The 22089-nt window shown below is 45.5% G+C and overlaps 1 protein-coding gene across 1 annotated transcript; it reads left to right on the top strand.

Annotated features, from left to right (window-relative positions):
* The first annotated feature begins 1096 nt into the window (after window positions 1-1096).
* Window positions 1097-21659, top strand: BSDC1 (BSD domain containing 1). The gene is made up of 11 exons (XM_039836907.1): window positions 1097-1139; window positions 1406-1466; window positions 5903-6019; window positions 8041-8208; window positions 9598-9652; window positions 11274-11389; window positions 12101-12169; window positions 12344-12422; window positions 13293-13772; window positions 18563-18666; window positions 20120-21659. The coding sequence occupies exons 1-11, from the start codon at window positions 1129-1131 to the stop codon at window positions 20150-20152; spliced, it is 1293 nt and encodes a 430-aa protein (XP_039692841.1). The 5' UTR covers window positions 1097-1128; the 3' UTR covers window positions 20153-21659.
* Window positions 21660-22089: the final 430 nt, after the last annotated feature.

Genomic DNA, 22089 nt, shown 5'->3' with positions numbered 1-22089 from the left:
CAAAGGATTGTGGGGAGGCAAAAACCTGACTGAAGTGAGTCCAAGAGAGAATGCGAGGAGAGGGGAATTGGAGGCAGCGAGTATAGGGAAGTCTTTCAGGAGTTTTGCTGTGAAAGGGAGTAAGGAAATGGTGTAGGGTCAAGAAGGAGTTGGTTTTTGTTTGCTTGCTTGCTTTTAAGATGGGAGAAATAACAGTATGTATGATACGAATAATCGTGTAGAGGGAAAGGAAATGAGGTGGCGGGGAGAGAACTATAAAGCTACACCCTGAAAGAGACAAGGGAATGGGATCTAGTGCAAGTGCATAGTCTCCCCCATCTTCATTCATATTCCCTCTCCCTCCTCTTCCTCTCCTCTCTCCCTCTCTTCCCCTCCTTCTCCCTCCACCCCCAACCACCCTCACACACTCCTCAAATCTCCCTCCTCCAGACCGTCTCCACATTTCTCCTGACCACATCCGACTCGAGTTGTTTTGAATTGAAACACTGAATGTGTGTCTCCCCGATAACCCGAGAGCCCCTCCGGAGGCTGCATCGAAGTCACCTCTGAATTTTTCTCCATGCACCTCCGAACTCTGGCCCAGAGCGCCGCAGTCTGAGCTTGTCGAAGTAGCCCGAAGAGACCCCATGCAGCTGCTACGCGGCTGGTTTCATAAACGGGGGCGGGGAGGGGCGGTCATAGCCCTGAGCTCAGGGATCAAGACATATGAGCTTCAGCCGGGTTCGCTCCAGCGGGACTCTCTCCCTTTTTTCTACTCCCAGTTTTCCGCCACTCAGCCAGCGAGCTGACCGTGGCCCATAGCAGCCACCGTAGCGGACGTTGACTGGGACGGAGAAAGATTCGAGGTTGGTGAGAAGGGGGCTAACGCTTGGGGAAATTGGGCCTTACGAGAAACTGGTGAGGATTGGACTAACACCAAGGGGCGGAGGTATAAGGGCTTGAACTCGGACAGAGACGGGACCAAACTCAAAGAAGGCGGAGTCAAATGATGACGGGGGCGGGGGGAAATTGGTATGAAGGCCCTGTCCGCACGAGGATTGGGCTGAGCATTCCGGGGCGGTGCTTGAGGGGGCGGTGCCGTGTCGGAAGTCAAAGGTCAGTAAATAGTGGTGATGTCACGCAGGCAAGATGGCAGAAGGGTGAGCCTGTCATCCAGCTCTCGGGCGTTGGGGCCTGAATTCTCCCAGGGTCGGGGTGCTGGGCCAGGGTCCCGGTGGGGAACAGGAGGCCAGCGCGGCAGTGGACGGAGCTGAAAAGGCGGGGTGGAGTCACAAGTATGAGGGGTTGGGAAAGCGGTCTGCAAAACCTCAGCTTGCGGGCCACATCCGAGGGGGAAATTGAGACCCGACCATTGCGCGGGCAAGAGTCGCACTGCGGGGCCGCTTGATGTGTCTGTCTTCCACAGGGAGGACGTGGGATGGTGGCGGAGCTGGCTGCAGCAGAGCTACCAGACAGTCAAAGAAAAGGTAAGCTGAGCCGGCTCCTTTCCTCCGGCAGGGCCCCGCGCCGCCTCTTTGCAACCTGGTCCGAGCGACCCCGCCCGACCAGTATTGGTGCCGGGCCTCAGGGATGAGCCCTACTTGGACCTTAATTTTAGACCTGCAGGAGAACAGACCATCTCCCCCACCCCAGACCAGATTATTTTAAAGGCTGGAGCGACCCTTTCGTAGGAATCCATAGCAATTTATTCCAGCTTGGGAAATTCACAACTTCGCGGAAGAGAGAACATCTGTAGTAGGCCTTGAAGAAAAAGGATTTTAGCGATAGAAACTTACTCCTACAGTCATTTAAATATTAGCGTATACGCCACAGCCAGCCCTCTCCTGAAGATACCCATGTTAGCTAAACAGCTGCAATCTTGGGCCTCACAAAGCTCTTAGTCTATAGGAGAGACAGCAATACCTGTGGGATGAGTGAAGTTTGGCTCTGCCAATGAACGATGCCATCGTGCGTTTCTGTTTCATTCCAGGCTAGTTTGTCAAAACCAACTCAAATGACTTCTGGAAAAAGTTAATTACTATTTACCTCAAGCAATTGGGATGAATCCTTCAGGGCAGACACCAGGAAGCTTCTGGCTTCATCAGCCTTCTCATCTAGGAGCATTTTCATCCTCCCCTGGCCTATGTATTTCTTTCACCTACAGCCCAGCAAATCTGAGAATGCCTTGAGCGGTTTGTGTTTTGATGAGAACCAAGATAGAGAATTTCACACTGAGGTTAATAGAAGAGACCCCCAAGTAGCTTGCTTCTTGCTGATCAACTAAGAGTCTGACATTTATTTAGCAATTGTGTGAGGGCCTCTTGCGTGTTTCCCTCAAGGTTAGTCTTGCCATAACTCATGAAAAATAGGTGGTTGATTTGCTTTCCATCTTTGTTCTTAGAGAACTCTCATTGAAAACGGGGGGTAAGTGAGGCTTCTGCCTTTAACAATTCCCCATTCATAAAGAGGAAAGTTAATTTCCCTGTCTTAGCTACTTACTCATATGAACCTGGGCAAGTTAGCTAACTTCTCTAGGCCTTAGTTCCTCATCTGTAAAATGAGAATACTAACACATACTTGATAGGATTGTCGTGAGGATTAAATAGAAATATACGTGAAGCCCTAAGAATAATATCTAGCACACAGTAATTACTATATAAGTGTTGACTATTTTTACTAAGTGTTGAGAGTGATGGGGAAACCTCTTAAATACCACCAGTCCATTTTCCTTTTTTTTCTCGATCTTTCAGTACTTTCCTGGTCTTGCTTCCTTCCCTTCCTAGCCTGGCTCCATGTGGACCATTCAGTTCCCAGCACCCTCAGTTCTCTTGCACCCCATAGCATACATTGGCCCAGAGGAACAGCTCTGAGATGGTGCTATAACCTGCTTTCCTCTTCTCCTTACTTTCACCTATTTGTGTGTGTTTGTGTGTGTATGTGTGCGCACTTGCCCACAGACACGGGTAGAGAAAGTCACATTGCTCTTTGGCCCCACCACAGATTTTCCAAACTCTTCTGGGCCTGAGCACTCCCCAGCAAGCTTTTTCAGTCTCTAATTTGCTTCTCCTCCGTTGCATCTAGAAACTTTCCCGAAACCTAACTCTTCTTTCAAGTTTCCTATTCAACCACTTCAATTTCTACTTCAGGGAGACCATCTCAGCTCCTGCTTTTTAAAATTTAAGGTCAACAGCATCTTTCTTAACTCTCTCCCCACCCAGGAAGCCACCACATATAAACTTATCTTTATACACACTCAGCTTTACCTTCCACTTGCCAAATCCGGTGGATGATTTTCAGCCCTTATCTTCCTGCACCCTTCAGCTGCATTTGACACTAGTGATCATTCCCTCTTTCTTGAAACTCTACTCCCTTGCCTTTTGTGACATGATTCTCTCTTAGTTCTGCAGGCTTTCCTTTCCTGATTGTTTCCATGAGTTTCTTTTCCTCCACCTGCCCCTTAAAGGTTTGTTTGAGGATCCTTGTCCTCAGTCCACTGCTCTGTTTACAAACTACTCCTTTTTCATGTTAAGGTGACTCAGTCCTTTTCTCTGAGCTTGAGTGTCTGAGAATAACTCTTGCCGGACAACTGTTCAGATATCCCAAAGTCACTGCAGATTCTATGTGACCAAAGTCATTGTCATCATCTTCTTTGTAAACGTGCTCCCCCTTTAGCATTTCCTTTGTCAGTTGGCAGCACTGCATCTACACTAGTTACTTAGTTTTGCAGCCAGTAGCTCTTCTTTGACTCTGTCTTGTCCTTGGTCAGTATATGCAGTTAGTCACTAAATCCACCTTTTTTGCCTAATATATTTTGAACCAGTCTCATTCTCTTCATCCGTACCAGCACTCTTCTTATTCATATTCTTCCATTTTCTTTCTTGGACTATTGCAACAGCTTCCTGACTGGTCTTCTTCCCTCTTCTGATCTTGTCACCCTTGGACCTATCCTCCATACCAGTCACTGGAATGACCTATTAAAAATGCAAATCTCATCATGTCCCACCTCTTTCAAATCTTCAGTAGCTCCCCATCACCCACAGGGCTGACCAGGTACTCCATAGTCTCCCTCGGCAACCTCTCCAGCTTTATCCCTCACAATTTCTGCTTTAAACTTTTATGTTCACTAGAGCTAAAATGCTTATAGGCCTCAGTAAACCCCATGCTCCACCATGCCCAGGCTCCCTGGGCTGACTCCTGCTTACTTTTTAGAGCACAGTCCATGCTCCTCTTCAACAAGTCTTTCCATTTCCCTATAATACACCGGTCACTGGTCTGTCCTTGTATGTCAGCACTATTATGTGAGCATTTTCTCCAGCAGACTGACCTTCTTGAGAGCAAGCACCATGTTCATATTTGTCCCCTCCACACTCACAATCTAGTTAGGGAGGCAACCTTTCATCAAATAATGATGCAATTGGTTATATAATTTAAATTGCCCTGATACATGTAAATTTAACAAGCAAACATTTTTTGAGCACCTACCCATGTCAGACTCTATATCAGACACTGGGGAAGCATCAATGAATAAAAACATGGGCTCCATGCTCACAGAACTCGCAGTTTATGCAGGAGGATAGCCATTGAACAGGTAATCATAAGTCTAAAGTATGAGAAATATTAAAGAGAATGTGCAGATACCCTTAGAACATGAAGCAGGGGAGTGCCAACCTAGTCTGAGGTGGCATCAGGGAAGCTTCTCCAGGAAGCTTCTCTAGGAGAGGTATCTGATGCAACTGGGAGAAATCCAGATGAAAGAGCAGGTCAGCCTAGACTGCATTTTGAATGGAGAGAGAGAATTAATAAATGACCCGAGGAGGCCCAAGTCTGATGAGGAGGCATGACGAGGAAGCCTCTGGCTGATAGATGAGACTGCCCCACTCAGAGACTTCCTGGGCTGATAAAAACTAAGCAGGCCCTTCCCCAAGGAAAAAAAAACCTACCAGAATACTCAAAAACATGCTAAAAAAATGCAGGTGATTATACTCGTGTAAAATAAGAGGGTTTGCAGGAGTGAGCACAGAGGTAGTCCAGGAAGGCATCCTTGAGTAGGTGAGAATGAAGCAAGGCAGGGCAAGACTTAGACAAGAGCTGAGAGTCTGCTGTCTCAAACTGGGTCTGAATGCAGGGTAAGAAACAAGTATCAGTTCACTCAAAGAAGCAAGTATCAGTTCACTCAAAGGAGCTGTGTGGGTGAATAGAACCCTGGAATGGTGGGATCAAGAAAGTGCCTGAGAATCCAATCCATTATTTACCTAACACCCTCTCTGTTGCATGTAAAAATCACAAAATCACACATCTTTTACTGGTATTAAATTGTCAAAAATTACTCATAAAAACTTTCTAATCTTTTATTAATGCAACATGTTTAGTAAACCATTCAGATAATTTTACGTATTGCCTCATTTCGGCTGAATCTCCCGATAACAAATAAGGTAGAAACACTTTGATAAAAAAAATCACACCTTTTTATCCTTTGATAAAAAAAATCACACCTTTTTTTCATGTTACAAATAACAAATGCATTGTCTTAAGGCATATCAAAACAACGCAGCAAATTGTTTTGTTTTCAAGTTATATGTGTCTTCTTACCCAGTCTGTTCTTGAGAACCACTGATCCAGGCCACCTCCCTCATTTTAGAGGAGACAGCTGAGGACTAGGTGAGAGTTACTCATTGCTATACAGCTTGTAAGGGTCTGGGCTGATACTCAGTTCCTGTTCTCAGAGCAGCAGGAAGTTCCTCTGTGCTCTCTGTTGTCAGATATCAGGTCTTGGAATTGGGACAAGTGAACAGTGTTTTTGAGCCCAGGCTTTCCATATCACTTCAGTTTTCTGTGTGTCTTTCTGGTACCAAAGAAGCACAGGGAACAAGAACAAAGGGTAGTAGAGCCAGCTGGCTCTGTCATTCCTCTCTGTTTTCCGTAGTCCTCTGAAGCCTTGGAATTCATGAAGCGAGACCTGACAGAGTTCACCCAGGTGGTGCAACATGACACGGCTTGCACCATTGCAGCCACGGCCAGTGTGGTCAAGGAGAAGCTGGCTGTAAGTACAACCTATATCCTCCAAGTGACTGTCCTTCACAGCCTGACCTGCCCTGGAACCCTGGTAGGGGCTCCCAACCTTTCTAACATTTTTTTTACATGATTTTATTTTTCCCCATAGTCATCCATTTTGAAAGAATTATGTGTGTCAAGCAAACAAGCTACATATTTTAAGTAATAATAAGTTTTCCCACTTCTGTATTATCTTAGCAAAGGTTTTTCTATCAAAGTCATTCATTGTAGACAGTTTACAAAATATAAGTAAAAGCGAAAGAAAGGCCTTGAGACACCCATATTCCCATCTCCCAGAAATAACTACTATTAATATTTGGGGAGTATATCCCGTATGTACACTTTCTTTTTCAAAATTGGAATCAATTGAATACCATATTTTATAACCACTTTTCGTCGTAATCATTGGAGACCTCATTCTTGCAGCATCACAAATGGTATGGTATTATGTGGGTTTAACCAGTTCCTAGTTTCCTGTTTCAGTTTTTTCCCGTGTTGTAAACAGAGCTGCAGCGAACATTCCAATTGCTAAATCTTTGCCCTTAACATTTTCTTTATAATAAAATATTGAAAGAGATCGTAGAATGAGTACAGTTTTAGGCCTTTTAATATCCATTGCAAAGCTATCCTCCAGAAAGGTTGTACCAACTTATATTCTTACTGGCCCTGTTTTTATTAATCAGAGATATCCAGTGGAATCCTCTTGTGAGATAGGAGTTAGATTCTGAAGTCAGTGTGAAAGTGAAAACTGTGTATAAGGATGTTCCTGCAAGTCTCCAGTTTCCGATGAAATACAATGTACTGGTTTTATATTACAGTTTTTCCTTTAGTATTGAGACAGATTGCAGTTTCCTCATTCGATCACCATCTGAATCAATTGCTTATCTCTAGAAGCCATGTTGTGAAAAACATGTTTTGGAGTTTTTTTAGCCAAATTTTTTGTTGAATGTTGTAAAATACTGCTGCCTGCATAGCTACTGATGAGCATAAATGACAAGTAGTAATCCTGCTCAGCTGTGTTAAGTCTAGCCAGTAGCAGGGACATCACTTGTTTCTTTGATTTATTTATTCTTTTTTTCTTTTAACAAATATGATTGTATACCTGTGCCAACATGTGCCAAATTGAATAGGTTCTAGGTTTAAAATGCCTGGACAGCCTAATCAGGAATACAGATATAGTTTTCCATGAAGTTTTTAGAACCTGGCCCTGTCTTTCAGCATCCTATCCCTGCTCGCTCTTCCGCATTCTAACTAGCGTGTCTCAAGCTTGGTGGCCTACCTACCCCTTCAGTGACGTCCAGACATTGGCCCGCAGCTGGTCCTAGGCTTGTCTCTAAGGAAAACTATCTGTTCTCATTCTACCCTTAACTCTCCCAACCTTCAGCCAAATATATCTTACTTCCTGAGCAATGATGATGAAATTGTGATATTACAATACCATTATTTATTAAATGTTTGCTCTGTACCAGGCATTATACATGCCTTATCTCTTTTAATCTTTACAGTAGCCCTCTGAAGGAAGTATATTTATCTGCATTGTACAGATAAGGAAGTGGAGACTCGGGGAGGGGTTAGGTCTTCTAACCAACAGGTGGTAGAGCTGGGAATCAAATTCAAGTTTGACTCCATAGCTAGTACTTGTTCTATCACTCTACCCAGGAGTTCTCTTCCCCACTGAATGTCCATGGCATAGCTCCTCGTCTGTCAATTTTTGATCAGCCTGGACGGCTTTGAAATTTTGATGAAACAGCCAATCAAAGAGCTCTTCTCTGGCCTGTACAGGCCTACTGTAGCTCTGTTCCCACCCCCCACCCCCTATCTGAGGGATGGAAAGCCTGGCTGCTTCTCCTTCTCCAGCCCTAGAGATGGGGTGAAAGGTCATGAGCACTTCCCTGGTCCCCACATACACGGTACACTTTTGCTCCTGATCCTTTACCCCTCCATACCCCATATCCCAGATTGTAGCCTATTCCTGGGCCACTTGCTTCTTCTGCTGGCTTCTCTTTGCAGACTGAAGGCTCCTCAGGAGCGACGGAGAAAATGAAGAAGGGATTATCTGACTTTCTAGGTGTGATTTCCGACACCTTTGCTCCTTCACCAGACAAAACCATCGACTGCGATGTCATCACCCTGATGGGCACACCCTCTGGCACAGCTGAGCCCTATGATGGCACCAAGGTATTCACAGGCGGCCTCCCCTGCTGGTGCCTAATAGCGCTGAGCTCTAGTTTCCCACCAATAATCACAAAAGCAATATGTGTTCACACTAAAAAATAAATATATGTGCATAATTAAATTTAAAAATACCGATAAGCAAGAAGATAATTATTTCTAAACCCATAATCCCATCACTCAGAGAAAACTGATTTCTCGTTTCTTTTTGTTTACAAACATGGGTAAAGATAGTTTGGGTTTTTTATTTTTAACAAAAAAGGCATTTTATAATAACATGCAATTTTGTAACCTGCTTTTAAAAAATTAACATTAAATTTAGCACTTTTCCCAATCACCATCATTTCTAATATCTTTAAATTTTTACAAATGAATATAGTGTAATTTATTCAGTTATTTCCCTAGTGTTGCACATTTGGATTCCTTTCAGATTTCAATCATAATAAATGCTTGAGGGATCACCTTTACAGGCATAATCTTTTCCACATTTGGGTTCTTTAAGACTAATTTCCAATAGGAATAAATATATGGGGTGGGGGAGGATGTCTTCAAAGCACTTAGACAATGGTAGTATATTTCTACCACATTTTATTTTCTCATCATTACTTCTTGGATTTCATGGAATGTTTTCTCCTACATTCACAGTGTGGTGTCATAGCAGTTTGGCTTTCTTGATAGCATTTTACCACACTGAAGTTCCACTCTAAATGTACTGATTTTTCAAGCACATTTTTCAGCGCTAGAATTAACACCACCACTTAGTGAATGTTTGAGTGGAATCGTGAAAAGTTTTAAATTACAGGATTTTAAATTATAAACAACGAATCACAAAAACCACTTGCTGAAGTTCCGATGCAGCCAGCCAGCCCGTGCTTCATGCAATACTGAGGAAGGAAGATAGGGTTTTCTGTTGACCAGCTAAAGTTTGCCACTTCTGTGGCCCTGATGAGAACACAGCTTACAGTTCATTTGGAAGATTGACTGTGACATTAAGTCTTGATGAATGGTTTTAATTTGGAAAAGTTACATTATTTCAAAACTTGCTCATGAATTTGGACTTTATTAATATATTTGTACTAGCATTTGTCAAATTTCACATAATTCAAAAGCATTTTATACATATAATTTTGTAGCCTGTTTATACTGTATTTTCTTAGTTCCCAGGGGTGGAATACTGGGTGGAATACTAGGTGAAAGACCATTTTTCTGGGAGCTTCAGTTTTGGACTCCTGGCCCAGCGCTTCACTCCCTAGCTACAGTTTTAATTGACACATGCCCTGTGGGTATGGTAGCCAGCAGGGGAGAAGCTGGACTGTGGTTGATTGGGTACTCTGGCAGGGAGGGGGTGCTTTCTTTGCCCAGCACTGCAGAATTTATGTTCTCTGTTTCTTATAGGCTCGCCTCTATAGCCTGCAGTCAGACCCAGCAACCTACTGCAATGAACCAGATGGTGAGGGGGTAGCGGTGAGGGGGCAGGCTTGCAGGGCAGGGAGACCAAGGGGGTCAAGGCTGTGCTCCCTGTTTGTCTCTGGTAGCAGTACCACCCCCAGTGTAGAGGGACCACAGTGGGGCTAGTGTGTACCTTACATCTAGTAGGATGAGTTGGTGGTCCCTTTTTCCTCCCTGACCTAGGCTGTCTTCATCCCTGTCTGCAGAGGCTTTGCTCCTCTCCCTCATCTTCAGCTCAGGCTCCCTCACAGCTCTGTTGCCCTGCCTGTTTGCTAAACCTCTGCTGTACAGCAAGCTCCAGGCTGGGAACTAGAGATCAAAAATGAGTCAAACCCTGGTTCAGACCTCTAGGAACCTGCTGTTAGGAGAGAGAAACAGGAATAAAGATAGTAGAGATGGAGTGACTGTTTCCACAGAAAGATGGGGGCAGTGGGAACCCAGAGGGATGGCACTCAACCCAGCCTGGGAACCTAGGATGTGACATTTGAATTGAGGTTTTAAGGGTGAATTAGCAGTAAACTAATTTTATTTTTTAAAGTGGGGGATGAGTATTCAAGCATGGCAACAGGACATTTGAAGGTCGAGAAAAAATAGAATACCTAGACATTTGGGAAGGCTGGATTAAAGGGTGCATGTGAGGGAATGAAGGCAGAGCCGCAGTGGGAGCCAGATTGGAATACTTTGCGTGCCAGACTAAGCAATTTGAATTTTGCCTTAAAATGCTCAAGGTAGTGCTTTTTAACCTTTAGTCACAAAAGCCTTTAAAAATCTGTTGAAAATGACAAACCCTCTCTCCACAGAATTTTATATGCAAAATAGGAATTCTTTGACCCCTTGAAGCCCATCTTTGTGTCCTAAAGATGGGCTTAAAAGGCCCTCCTATAGAGAACTATTGAAGGGTTTTGAGGCCCGAGGCGATCAGATCTTATATTTTATAAAAGAGCCCTGGGCATTGTTGCCAAGGATGAAAGAGAGGGCAAGACAGAAGATGGGAAGACCAGTTAGGAGGCTCGGTAGGAATCCTCATGTCAAAAGTAAGGCCAGAACCTAGGAAGTGGCAGGAGGAATGAAGAGGAAGGTGTGCATATAAGAGACACTGAGGAAGTGGAATCCAGAGTGACTAGATAGGGAGGCATCTAGGAAGGTCCCCATGGAAGACTCAGATGGAAATAAAGAAATGAGAAGAAAATCACCAAAGAGTAAGAAGCCAGTAGAGAAGAGGGCTTCAAGAGGAAAGCAATGTCTCCCGGGGCCAGAAACTGGCCCCGGGAGACATTGGGTTGGTCACATGAGGGAGGACAGAGAAGTAGCCATTGGATCTGGCATCATGGGTCACTGGTGACCTGAGAACAGCTGTTTCAGAGAGGACCAAGTGCAGTGGGCTAAAACACGAGCAGTCATGGGAGAGAATGGAGTCTGTAGCCCATTCTGAAGATCACTGAGGTGCTGCGCCCTGATGTCAGTGAGGTCCACCTACCCCTTCACCCTGCCTTATCCGCCACTTTGGGCCAAATGGCTTTGAAAAAACCATAAGCTTTCCCCAATGTCCATGTTCAAGCTTAGGTGTGTTTTCTGTAGGCCCAGACCCAGGGAACTGACCATCAGTGTCTGTCCCTTTACAGGGCCCCCGGAATTGTTTGACGCCTGGCTTTCCCAGTTCTGCTTGGAAGAGAAGAAAGGGGAGATCTCAGAACTCCTTGTAGGCAGCCCCTCCATCCGGGCCCTCTACACCAAGATGGTGAGGGCCCAGCTGACAGGACTTCAGCCAGCTCCCAGTTTAAGGTGTCGGGAGGTGGGAGGGACATATTCAGAGTCGTTTTGGAGTCATCTGGCCTAGACAGCAGTGGGAGATCCTATAGAGCTAGTGGGAGACCCTGCAGAGCAGGGTCTGTGGAATGGTACCAATCTGTGGCCTGTTAGGAACCTGTTCACCACCCCGGGGCTGTGGAATGGTACCAATCTGTGGCCTGTTAGGAACTAGGCTACACAGCAGGAGGTGAACAACAGAAGAACAAGTGAAGCTTCATCTGTATTTGCAGCTGCTCCCCAGCGCTACCATCACCGCCTCAGCTCCACCTCAGATCATCAGGCATTAGATTCTCATAGGAGCACTCGTCCGTCTCTGGTGCCAAAAAGGTTGGGGACCACTGCTGTAGGGCCAAACCAGCCAGGACCTGAGCCAAGAATTTGCATGGGGGAAACTGATTTGCCAGGTTTCTGGCAGTCATGATGAAAAATGGAAGGGCCGGCAAAGCCTGATGGAAGTTTTTTTTTCTCCCTCCTGGCCACACTGGGCCAGGAAGGTAGCAGGAGTGAGGTAGCAGTGCTGATTATCACTGCTCAGCATGTCTGTGTCTGAAATCCAGAGTGGCTGGGAGCTGGCTGATAAGGCTGGGGATGCAGATCTCACAAAACCACTCCAAGAGTCTTATCCATTTCCTCTGTCCAGGTGCCAGCGGCTGTTTCACATTCAGAATTCTGGCATCGGTATTTCTATAAAGTTCATCAACTGGAGCAGGTATGTTCACCTAACCCGAGGAGGTACTTTACTTGGCTATGGGGGAAGTGGGCTAGATTTTGTTGAGGGAAGAAGGGAATACCAGGTACCAAGAGTTCTGGGGTCTCCTGACTTACCAAGATCTGGGAAGAGGGTGCCCTGACTTCTCCTGGCAATCTCCTTCCCCACATTCAGGAGCAGGCCCGGAGGGATGCCCTGAAGCAGCGGGCAGAACAAAGCATCTCTGAAGAGCCTGGATGGGAAGAGGAAGAAGGTAAGAGGTATTGAGAGGAGATGGGCAGGTAGCAGGTCTTGCCTTTGGAGAACTGTCTGAACCATTCTCTCTGAAGCCAGGAGCGACATGGCACCCCAGGGAAGAGTAGGGAATAAGTACAGCATGCGCACGCTGAAGATAGGCTGAGCTAACGAGACGTTTAGCAAGGCTGGCGGAATCCCAGGTTTAGGTACAGAAAGCCCTTGTGTCAGTTTTAGCAGATTACCCCGGCGGCCATGGACTAGCTGCTTCAGAGTCACCTGTGATGCTTATTTAAATTCCAGATTCCCTTCCCTTCCTTGTGGATGTGGCCAAATTTGTATTTTTAACAAACTCCCCTGATAATGTTAAGGCCCATCTAGACTTGGGGACTGCTGGCTTAGGACAGGAGCTGGAGATCCTCTACTTGGTAACTCAGCTTAGGACAGTGTGTTGGAGCCATCTGCACAACATAATATTAACACATTTGTTAAGTGCTTATATGATATGCCCAACCTGTACTAAGAGCTTTACATGTGGGGTCATTACCACAACTCCATTATTTCTCTTTTACGAGATCGTACACCTAGGATGTAGCAGAGCCTGATCTGAACCCAAAAATGACTGATTTACAAATCTTGGCTTTCTAATCTATAATGCCATCTTGGGCTATGTTTCTGGAAGTCACCAGACATGTGCTAGGCCTCACGAGTAGGAGAGACTTTGGCCAACAGAGTATCTGCAGTGGAGAAGGGTGAGGAAATGTGCCCTTTAGTCTTGATCGGAGTAAACTTTGGCAGGAACCTGAGGTCTGTCTTCAGAAAGCTCTAAGGTTATCTTGGGGCTGACCAGGGCACATTGTCCTCTTTCCTTACCTTTCTCTCTTGACAGAGGAGCTTGTCGGCATTTCACCCACATCTCCAAAAGAGGCAAAGTTTCCTGTGGTCAAAACTTCTGCATCTTTTGAAGGAGGACCTGGCCCCCAGAGCCCCTGTGAAGAGAATCTTGTGACCCCAGTTGAGCTTCCAACAGAGGTGACCCCATCAGAGAGCAGCGAAAGCATCTCCCTCGTGACACAGATTGCCAAGCCTGCCACCGCATCTGAAGAGCCAGTGCTGCCCAAGGACCTGTCTCAAAAGCTTCTAGAGGCATCTTTAGAGGATCAGGGCCTGGCTGTGGACGTGGGCGAGACTGGACCCCCGCCCCCAGTGCAGTCCAAGCCCCACACCCCTGCCAGCCGCACCAGTGGCTCAGAGCCCAGGCCTCCAGCCAGAGTAGAGAGTCTCAGGGATGAGGTGCTCACAGACTTACGGGTGTTTGAGCTGAACTCAGACAGTGGAAAGTCTACACCTTCCAACAATGGAAAGAAAGGTAAGTCAAGGCCAAAGCCCAAGGAAGTATGTGGGGTAGGGCAGATGAGAGTTGACACCTCACAAGGCAGGCTTGTCTCTTTGTCCCTTGTGAGGATCCTAGGAGCAGAATTCTTTCATTTGTGATACTGATAATGATGACAGCTACTATATATTGAGTATTTATTACCATATTTCATCAATTCTAAGATGCACTGATTCTCAGAAATAAGGATGCATCTTACAATTGTTGAGGTCTTAGAGTCAACAAAATAAGGTTTATGTCAGAGCCTATACTAAGTGTGTAATATTAATTTCTCACATCTCACAACCCAGTGAGGTCAGTATTACTCCTTATTTTACAGATGAACAAAAAAAGTGAGGCTCAGAAATGTTAAGTAACTTGTCAATTCACATGGCCAGTAGTGGAAAGCCCAGATTCAGACCCAGTCTGTCTGGCTTGAAGCCCATGCCCTTAACTACCTACCACATTGTACCAATTTCTATCCTTTTGACAATTCAGCCTTATCCTGGGGTGAGAATTCCTCTGATATTGATTGATATCAAGGGTCTTCTCTCCTGGGTGACCTCAGGATAATCATTTAGCCCCTACCACACCCTACCCTGCTCGCTGATAGAAACTGCAGGGTTTCTAGTTTCCAACACTCTGATTTAGTGAGGTCATCACTTAAGCTCCTACCTACTCTTTATGAGACACTGAGGAGGGAGGGGCAAAAGCTGCAGTCTTTATGATGAAGCATGGAGCAGTATGGGACAGACTTGGTACTGGAGAAGTTCAGAAGAAGAAGGAACCTCTGAGCATCAGCATGTGTTTCACCGAGGAGACAGGTGTTACACAGGAGAGTTGGAGAGTTTGGGGCAGGTGCGGGGGAGTGGTCCAGGCTTACGGGCCTACAAAATCCTGATAGCAGAGAGCATGGGGCACATTTAAGGGGTGGTGACCAAGCCCACTTTTCTATATTGTCTCCTATGAGAGGGAGAAACAAGAAGGGTAGATGGGTTGACTCAGAAAGAACTTAAGAACTTAAAATCTTAAGCTGAATTTAGAGGATTCGACTTGGTACCACTGCGCAGCAGGGCATGCTGCTTATATCATGTGCCCAGCCTGTACTAAGAGCCTTACATGCAAAGGCTAAGGGCTCAGGCTCTGGAGTTCCAACAGTTCTGGGTTCAGATTCCAATTTTGCTCACAATGCATGTGACTTAGAAAAGTTACTGATCTCTAAGCCTCCATTTACTCCTCTGTAAATTGGGGGTAATTTTTCCATGACAGGTCCTTAGTCAGAGAAGAAATTTGAGCAGAGCTCTGCCTTGGAGAAATAATGATGATAAGAGGTGTCATTCTCTGAACACTTTCTATCTGTCTGTATAGCTCTGCTGAGTTATACTTGATATGCATAATCACTCAGTCTTCACAAAATCCCTATGAGATCTGTGCAGTTTTCCCCATTTTTTTACTGGGAGGAAACTGAGACCAATCACCTATGCAATAAGTATTTAGAAAAGTGTGAAATAGCCCTTTAGGAGAATACAGAAGTAGATGATGTACCCCATAGGTATTGGGTTGGGATGGGCGGTACTAAAGGCACATTTGAGGTATCGTGGTCATGAATTTTAAGAGACACCAGTCAGCAGTGTTGTACTTTTGTCCAGCCACATTCAGTTGCTCAGGTGCCGGCACAGAGCAGATAGAGAGTTAGATATAACCAGGGTTCAAGTTTAACCAGGTAAAATCAGTAGAGCAAATGAAGAGAGCCCAAGTATATGCAAGAAATGATCAGAATGATGGCTCATGGAATATGAGCTGAATAAAGGAGGTAATAACAGTGAAACGGCTGAAGGGTTAAAAATTTTAGGTTCCATTTGGAATTGGGCTATTAGAGAGCATGATCAGAAAAAGAAAGAATGGTGGGTGGAGGAGATTGGACAAAATTAGATTATGGGGAAGATGCAACATAAGCTCTTAATTGTTCTGCTATACTGTCTCTGACATACTTGGGGATTTGTGAAAGGAGGGGCTGCGAATTTGATGTAGAAGACTCACCAAAGGTAGTTGTAGTCACTTAGTGCAGGGAAGCCAGGGTCTTGGGCTAGGGTGGGACAGTGGGAACGGAGTAGAGGGAGTAAATCTTAAAAGGAAGAATGGAGGGAAAGAGCGATTCCTTTCCCTCTTATGTCTACTTCCTACAATGACCTGAGGGAGGCTTGGTCTCTGGGTACAACAGAATCTCTTGGGGTGTCCTAGCCACAGGGGTTCCCAAGGACCCAGGGTATATCCCATCATTGCAGAGCTGTGTCCCACCTGAGGGTAGTAATCAAAAAACAGTAAAACTCCATCATGAAGTCTAAAACTATTGTTACATTGGTCAGTTTTCTGCCATGTACACAGTGTAATGGAGATCTTCCTACTCTGTATGTGACAGGACGGGATGGTGGGAGGGGACAGATGGCAGGGAGGCCAGGTTCACATCTCCATCAAAGCCTTCATTTACTCATCTGTAAATTGGGACTGTGAATACCCATTCTAGAGTGTGTATGTGAAGTACTCTGAAAATTGTAGCTGACACTCTGTTTTCTATCCCTGGAAGGGTCTTCCCTAGTATTTAAGCTAAAGAAGAGAATTTCAAATCCCTAACCTCAGGGGACAACCTGAGTTTAGGGAAAGCTGTCATAGCCATGGCCACAGCTCTGAAGTGAGGAATCAGCCAGGAGTCTGGCTTCTACTCCACAGGAAGCCTGCACTGACAGCTAGGTGCTACCAGAGTGTCCTGCACGCACAGGGATACTTAGATATGGAGTCAGAAGAACTGGGTCTTGGTTGCAGATACGCCCCTGACTAGCTGTAGGACCATGTGCAACATTACTTAATTCTGAAACAAGGCCTTTAACAGGTCCATTTGTTAAATATCCACTATGTGTATAGTGTCACTTTACACTGAAACTTCTAATCTTAACACTGTTGTATCTCAAACTGCAGGCCCTGGTCTATACAGAATCATCCATGTACCTGTTCATAATGCAAATTCTGGGTCACCACCTAGGTCTGCTGAATCCGAATGAGGGGGATGTGGAGGCAGAGTCTATTCTAATAAGCTCTTCCAGTGGTTCTTTGCAAAGAGGTGGTTCTATCCTTATTTTATAAATAAACCGAAGTTCAGAATAACTTGCCCAAGACTACACAATAGATGAAAGTAGGGATTCCACCCAGGTCTATTTGGCTCCAGAGACCATGCTCTTATTATACCACTTGTGGCTAGCTAGGTGGCTAGGAAGAGAGACCAGTGGGATACTCCTTATAATGAATGTGGGGGCAGGGCTTAAGGGGTCTCAGAGCCTAGGCACCTGGTGAGGAACAAGCTGGACAAGAAATAAGATGTTTACAGGTCATGCTATTGGAGGATCAAGGCCTACTTGTTTTAAAGGTGCTTTAAAAAAAATTACAAAGTAATGTGTTCATTTTTGAAAAAAAGAAAATTACCCCAAGTCCTCATCACCTAGTGATAACTATTGTTAGTATTTTTGTGGGTATCTTGCTCATCTTTTCTGTCTGTGTGCATGCATCTATGAACATATTTTTTAAACGGAATTATACTACATATACTTTTTTTTTTTACAGGAGCTATTTTTGTGTTTTCTTATTAGTAATAATTTCACATTTACATTCTTTAATATTGCCTATAAGAAGTCATACCCAAATATAAATGTTTAGAGCAGTGGTTGTCGAACTTCAGCAGGCATCAGAATCACCTAGAGCAGGGATGAGTAAACTTTATAAAGTCAGATCACAAATATTTTAGACTTTGCGGGGGGGAAATACAGTCTGTCCCAAATACTCAGCTCTGCTATTGTAGCCTGAAAGCAGCCATAGATAATATGTACACAAATGGCCATGGCTGTGTGCCACAATTTTATTTCCAAAAACAGGTGGTAGGGTGGATTTGGTCCACGGGCCATAGTTTGTGAAATCTTGGTTTAGAGAAAGGGTCCATGAATATTTACTGAGTACAAGCTATGTGTTCTGGTCATTTGGAATATATAAAAAAATCAAAACGAAAATCTCATCTGCCCTTGGGGAGCTTTCATTCTAGCTCCTCTGTTCTTAGACACTAAACATATTAAATCTGATGATGAAATAGGCTAGAAAGTGATAAAACAGTAGGAATAAAAAACAACTAGAGCAGAGTGAGGAGGATGGGTTGCAGTTTAAAAGGCCGGTTAGGGTAAGCCACATTTAGATGGTGAGATTTGAGCCAAGGTATGACGGAAGCCAGAAAGTTGGCCTGTGGATATCTGAGGAAGAGATATCCACAAATATCTTTGCCTATGCAAAGACCCTAAAGTGGGAATGTGCCTGGTGTGTTTCAGGAGTAGCAAGATCAGTGTAGGTAGAATGGAGTGAATAAAGAGGAAGAAATTCATTGTTAATTTCTTCTGGAGGATTTCTGTGGCTCCCAGGGAACCTCTGGACCAAAGTGTTTTTCTCATTTAATAGTTTAATATTATTTGTCATGTATATAAATGTTTTACATTATTTTTATAATTCCCTATCAGTGGACTTTCAAGTAGTTTTAACTTTTCATCACTATAGCAGCACTACAATAACATCCTTTGGGCTAAATTTTTGAATCCAGGATTTTTCCTTACATTCTTAAAAGTGAGAAGTGAGCCACAGTGACAGTAGAATGCAAAATTGGTGTGTATCTGTCAGGCCCTTTTAAAGAGTGCCATCACCTCCAGCTACGACCTTCAAATACCCCTTCCTGCCTTTCACACTGTGGATCATGGTTCCAGGCTCAAGCACCGACATCAGCGAGGACTGGGAAAAGGACTTTGACTTGGACATGACTGAAGAAGAAGTGCAGATGGCACTTTCCAAAGTGGATGCCTCCGGGGAGGTAAGTGGACCTGGTTGGCTATGGAAGCAAGCCCAGCAATCCCAGGGTCTGAGGACTCTCCCCACGAAGCCCAACTGTCCTCTCAGGGTTGATCCCTGTGCCTGTCTGAGGTAGCAGGCTGTGGGAAAGAGAGCTCGGACCTCCCACTCAGGCCCTGAGCAGTTGTCATCAGTAGGTTCTGCTTTGCCTCAGTTCAGGGTGGATGGATGGGAGAGATCTTGACACTAGCTCTGTGTCAAAATCACCCGAGGAACTTCTAAAAAGTACAGACACCAAACCCTGCCCTAAATCTTCTGACTCACGGTCCCCTGGTGGGACCTGAGCAGATTCCTAACCTTAAAAACAAAAGACAGTATGATCTAGAGCTAATCACTTAACCCGAGCTTCTGTTTTCTCATCTAAAACGTGGAATAGATCATTATTAACATATAAGCTGTGATAGACAATGCATGTACACATTAGGTATAGCTTGTGGGACATGGGAGCACTAGTACATGTTACTGTACCAGTGCACAAGACCCAGTCCAGTTGTAAGTTACTACCTCAAAATCGAGAATGGGTCATTTTGAATGAAAGGCTGGGAAAAAAGCTCTCACAGCCAAGTGAAAGGACTGAGGTTACAGCCCAGACATCTGGTTCAAGTCAGTGTTACTTCCACTGTCACACAAGAACCACATAATTTCTTTTATCATGTAGCTCACAAACCTATTGAAGAGGCACAGTAAGGGCCTTGTTTTTCATATTAAGAAACCGAAGCCTGAGGGCAGGTAGTGACCTATGCAAAAGCATATTGCACCTGTGACCTCACTATACCCAAGGCAGAGCAGGCCCTTGGTGCCCTGTCATGCCATGGGAGCTTTTGTGTCTTTGCAGCCCTCTTTTAAAACCTGACATATAGTATACCTGAGCAGAGTCATTCCATAACCTGTCATTCCAGGGATCAGCTAACAGCAGGTCATGGGAAGGTTGCCTGAGGAGCCTTCAGCCGGGGACTAGGGTGCTGGAGTCCCTAGTGAAGTCCCTGTGAGCACCTGTAGTCCAGGACCATGCTAGCTTCTAACTAGAGTACCACTCTTAAGTTCTCTGCCTCTCAGACTCATGTTCTTTTGTGCTCAGCAGGAGACGAGTTTTTCTTAAAGGACTGACTGACTTGGTTCCTTAAAGGACGTCCCCTTATAGAGTCCAGTGTTAGTTGGTGGAAGCATTTCCTTTGGGTCTAGAATAGTCCGAGCAGCAAAGTCACCCCTGAGGCAGAGGGCAGCTCTGCTCCCCTGACATGTTCCTTAGGACTAGTGGTATATGCTCATACGGGGGCAGGGTATGGCCCAGGGAGATGGTGGGGTTTGGGGGATGGCTATCTGGAAATGGAGGCAGCAAGAGGAGCGTGGGTCTGGGCTTGACTCAGAGGAGTAAATGTATGTTTGTGCTCTCCATTATTCCCTCCCTTTTGCAGCTGGAAGATGTAGAGTGGGAGGACTGGGAATGAGGGGAGCCAGTGCAATCAGCTCCCCCTCCCACAGCACCTCCCACTTCCCTCGCTCGTCTCAGCCCGGCCCTGGAAGACACTGACCAAGAATGTTCCCCAAATGGCCTCTGTCAACCAGAGCTCTGGGCCCAGATTCTGGGTTACTCCTTGCTGGCCCTTGGGGCTTCTGCTCACATCTGGGAAGGGGCTCACAAAATCCAAACCAAGAACTCTGACTCGTGCCAACCATAGGATGACCCAAGGGGGAGGAAACCTACCCCTCACCAGAAGAGCCTACATTTCTTTGCTAAGTACCCACTGTTCCTGGGGACTCTTGCTGGGGAATCCCAAGGGATAGTTCCATCCCTTCTGCCTGTGTGGACAGAAGCTAAACCCACCAGTGTCTTGGAGGAAGCCGAGTCAACACACTGTCCACCCATGAGCAGGCAGGGAAGGCTATGCCACCTGCCCTTGGCTAGGCAGAGATGGCAAACAGTTTGATTCCTATCCCAGTGGGTAAGAGACATTTGATTCTGGGAAATTTGCCTCTCTTGGCAAATCTCCCCTTCCCAGGCATTTTCCATTCCTGGAAAGGTTCTTCGTGGTTCAGAATCTAGTGACCAAACCCTGAGTTCCCACCTCCTTTCATCCAGTCCAGGCTGGTATGTCCCCAATGACTTTCCCAGGGCTTCTTCATGTCAGATGCACCCAAGTCCTTAGCCCAGTTGTGCCACCTGCAAGACTCTGCTCTTGCTTTTCTTCTTCTCCCCAAGAAGAGAGGGGCCACTTCAGGCCCTTCTGTGCATTGCCTGGCAGGGTACCTCCCAGCCAGCTACCCACCTCGACTACCCTGGAGCTTAGGACACAAGCCAGCTCCCAGTGGTACGGAGCAGTGATCAAAGCCTAGTACTTACAACTCTGGTAAGCCCAATTTCTCCACCTCAGCCCTTCTGCTTCTTTAAGGGATATGCTGGGGTTAACTTCCTGTGACTCTTATCAGGCTTCTGCAAAGCCCTTCTTCCTGAAGACAGAACCAATCTTTGTGGCTCTCACCCTCCACTCTGGTAAAGCTGCACCTCTCTTGGGGGAATGAGGGGCTGCAGGAATCCCTGGAGACCCTGGTGCTTCACGATGCTGCTCTGGTGATTCTTGTACATAGTCTGGTGTATTTACCAATGATTTAATGGGATCGTGGTCAGGGATGCCAAGAGAGTGGTGGTCACTTCCACTTCAAACCTTCGATGAGGGGGTGGGATGGAAAGAATGCTGAATCTTTTTGATGTGATGGGGCTTTTCTCTTTGTGATTATTTCTTTAGTTTAATTAATCTTTTGGTTGTTTGTGCAATATTATATATTTTAAATTATAATGCATCTCCCCAGAGTATTTTGTAGCCAGGAAAAGAAAAAAGGAAAAAAAAAAAGATTCTAACAGCTGTTAGTTTTGTAATTAAAAAAGAAAGAAAAAAGAACTTTGTCCTGAACCTTTTCCAGACTTGCCATTAACAGCATTAAAGAGATTAAGCAGAAGCTGGAAGGTGTCTAGGGGTCTGTTCTTGTCCCCCGGGGCAGCTGCCCTGGAGTCAGGGTAGCATGCACACAATGTGCAGAGTGGCTTCCTGCTTGGAGCGTGGGGGATGGGAAGGGATGGGGGATAGCTTGGGTCCCAACGAAGTCCCTTGTCCTCATCCCAGACTCAGCTTGGCTTTTGGGATGAGGAATGGACAGGGCCCCCAACAGGCCTCTCACCAAGACAAGGAGTCAAGAGGCTGATTCTGCATTCCCAACGCTTCTGCTTTTATTTGGAAAGGAAGTTGCAACAACAGTGGCTCCAGTTGCTCTCGCTCATTGTTCTCCTCTCCTCCCCCTGTATGTGTAAATTTGGGGTCTATTTTAATTAACTTTAAACACCTGTATGAAAATCACTCATCAGCCATAATAAAAGGGTAGTCTAATGAGG

The sequence above is a fragment of the Pteropus medius genome, unplaced genomic scaffold, assembly GCF_902729225.1.
Source record: "Pteropus medius unplaced genomic scaffold, Ma_sr-lr_union100, whole genome shotgun sequence".
Classification (NCBI taxonomy): Eukaryota; Metazoa; Chordata; class Mammalia; order Chiroptera; family Pteropodidae; genus Pteropus; species Pteropus medius.
The sequence above is the reverse complement of the archived record's forward strand: the minus strand, read 5'-3'. Positions and strand labels throughout refer to the sequence as shown.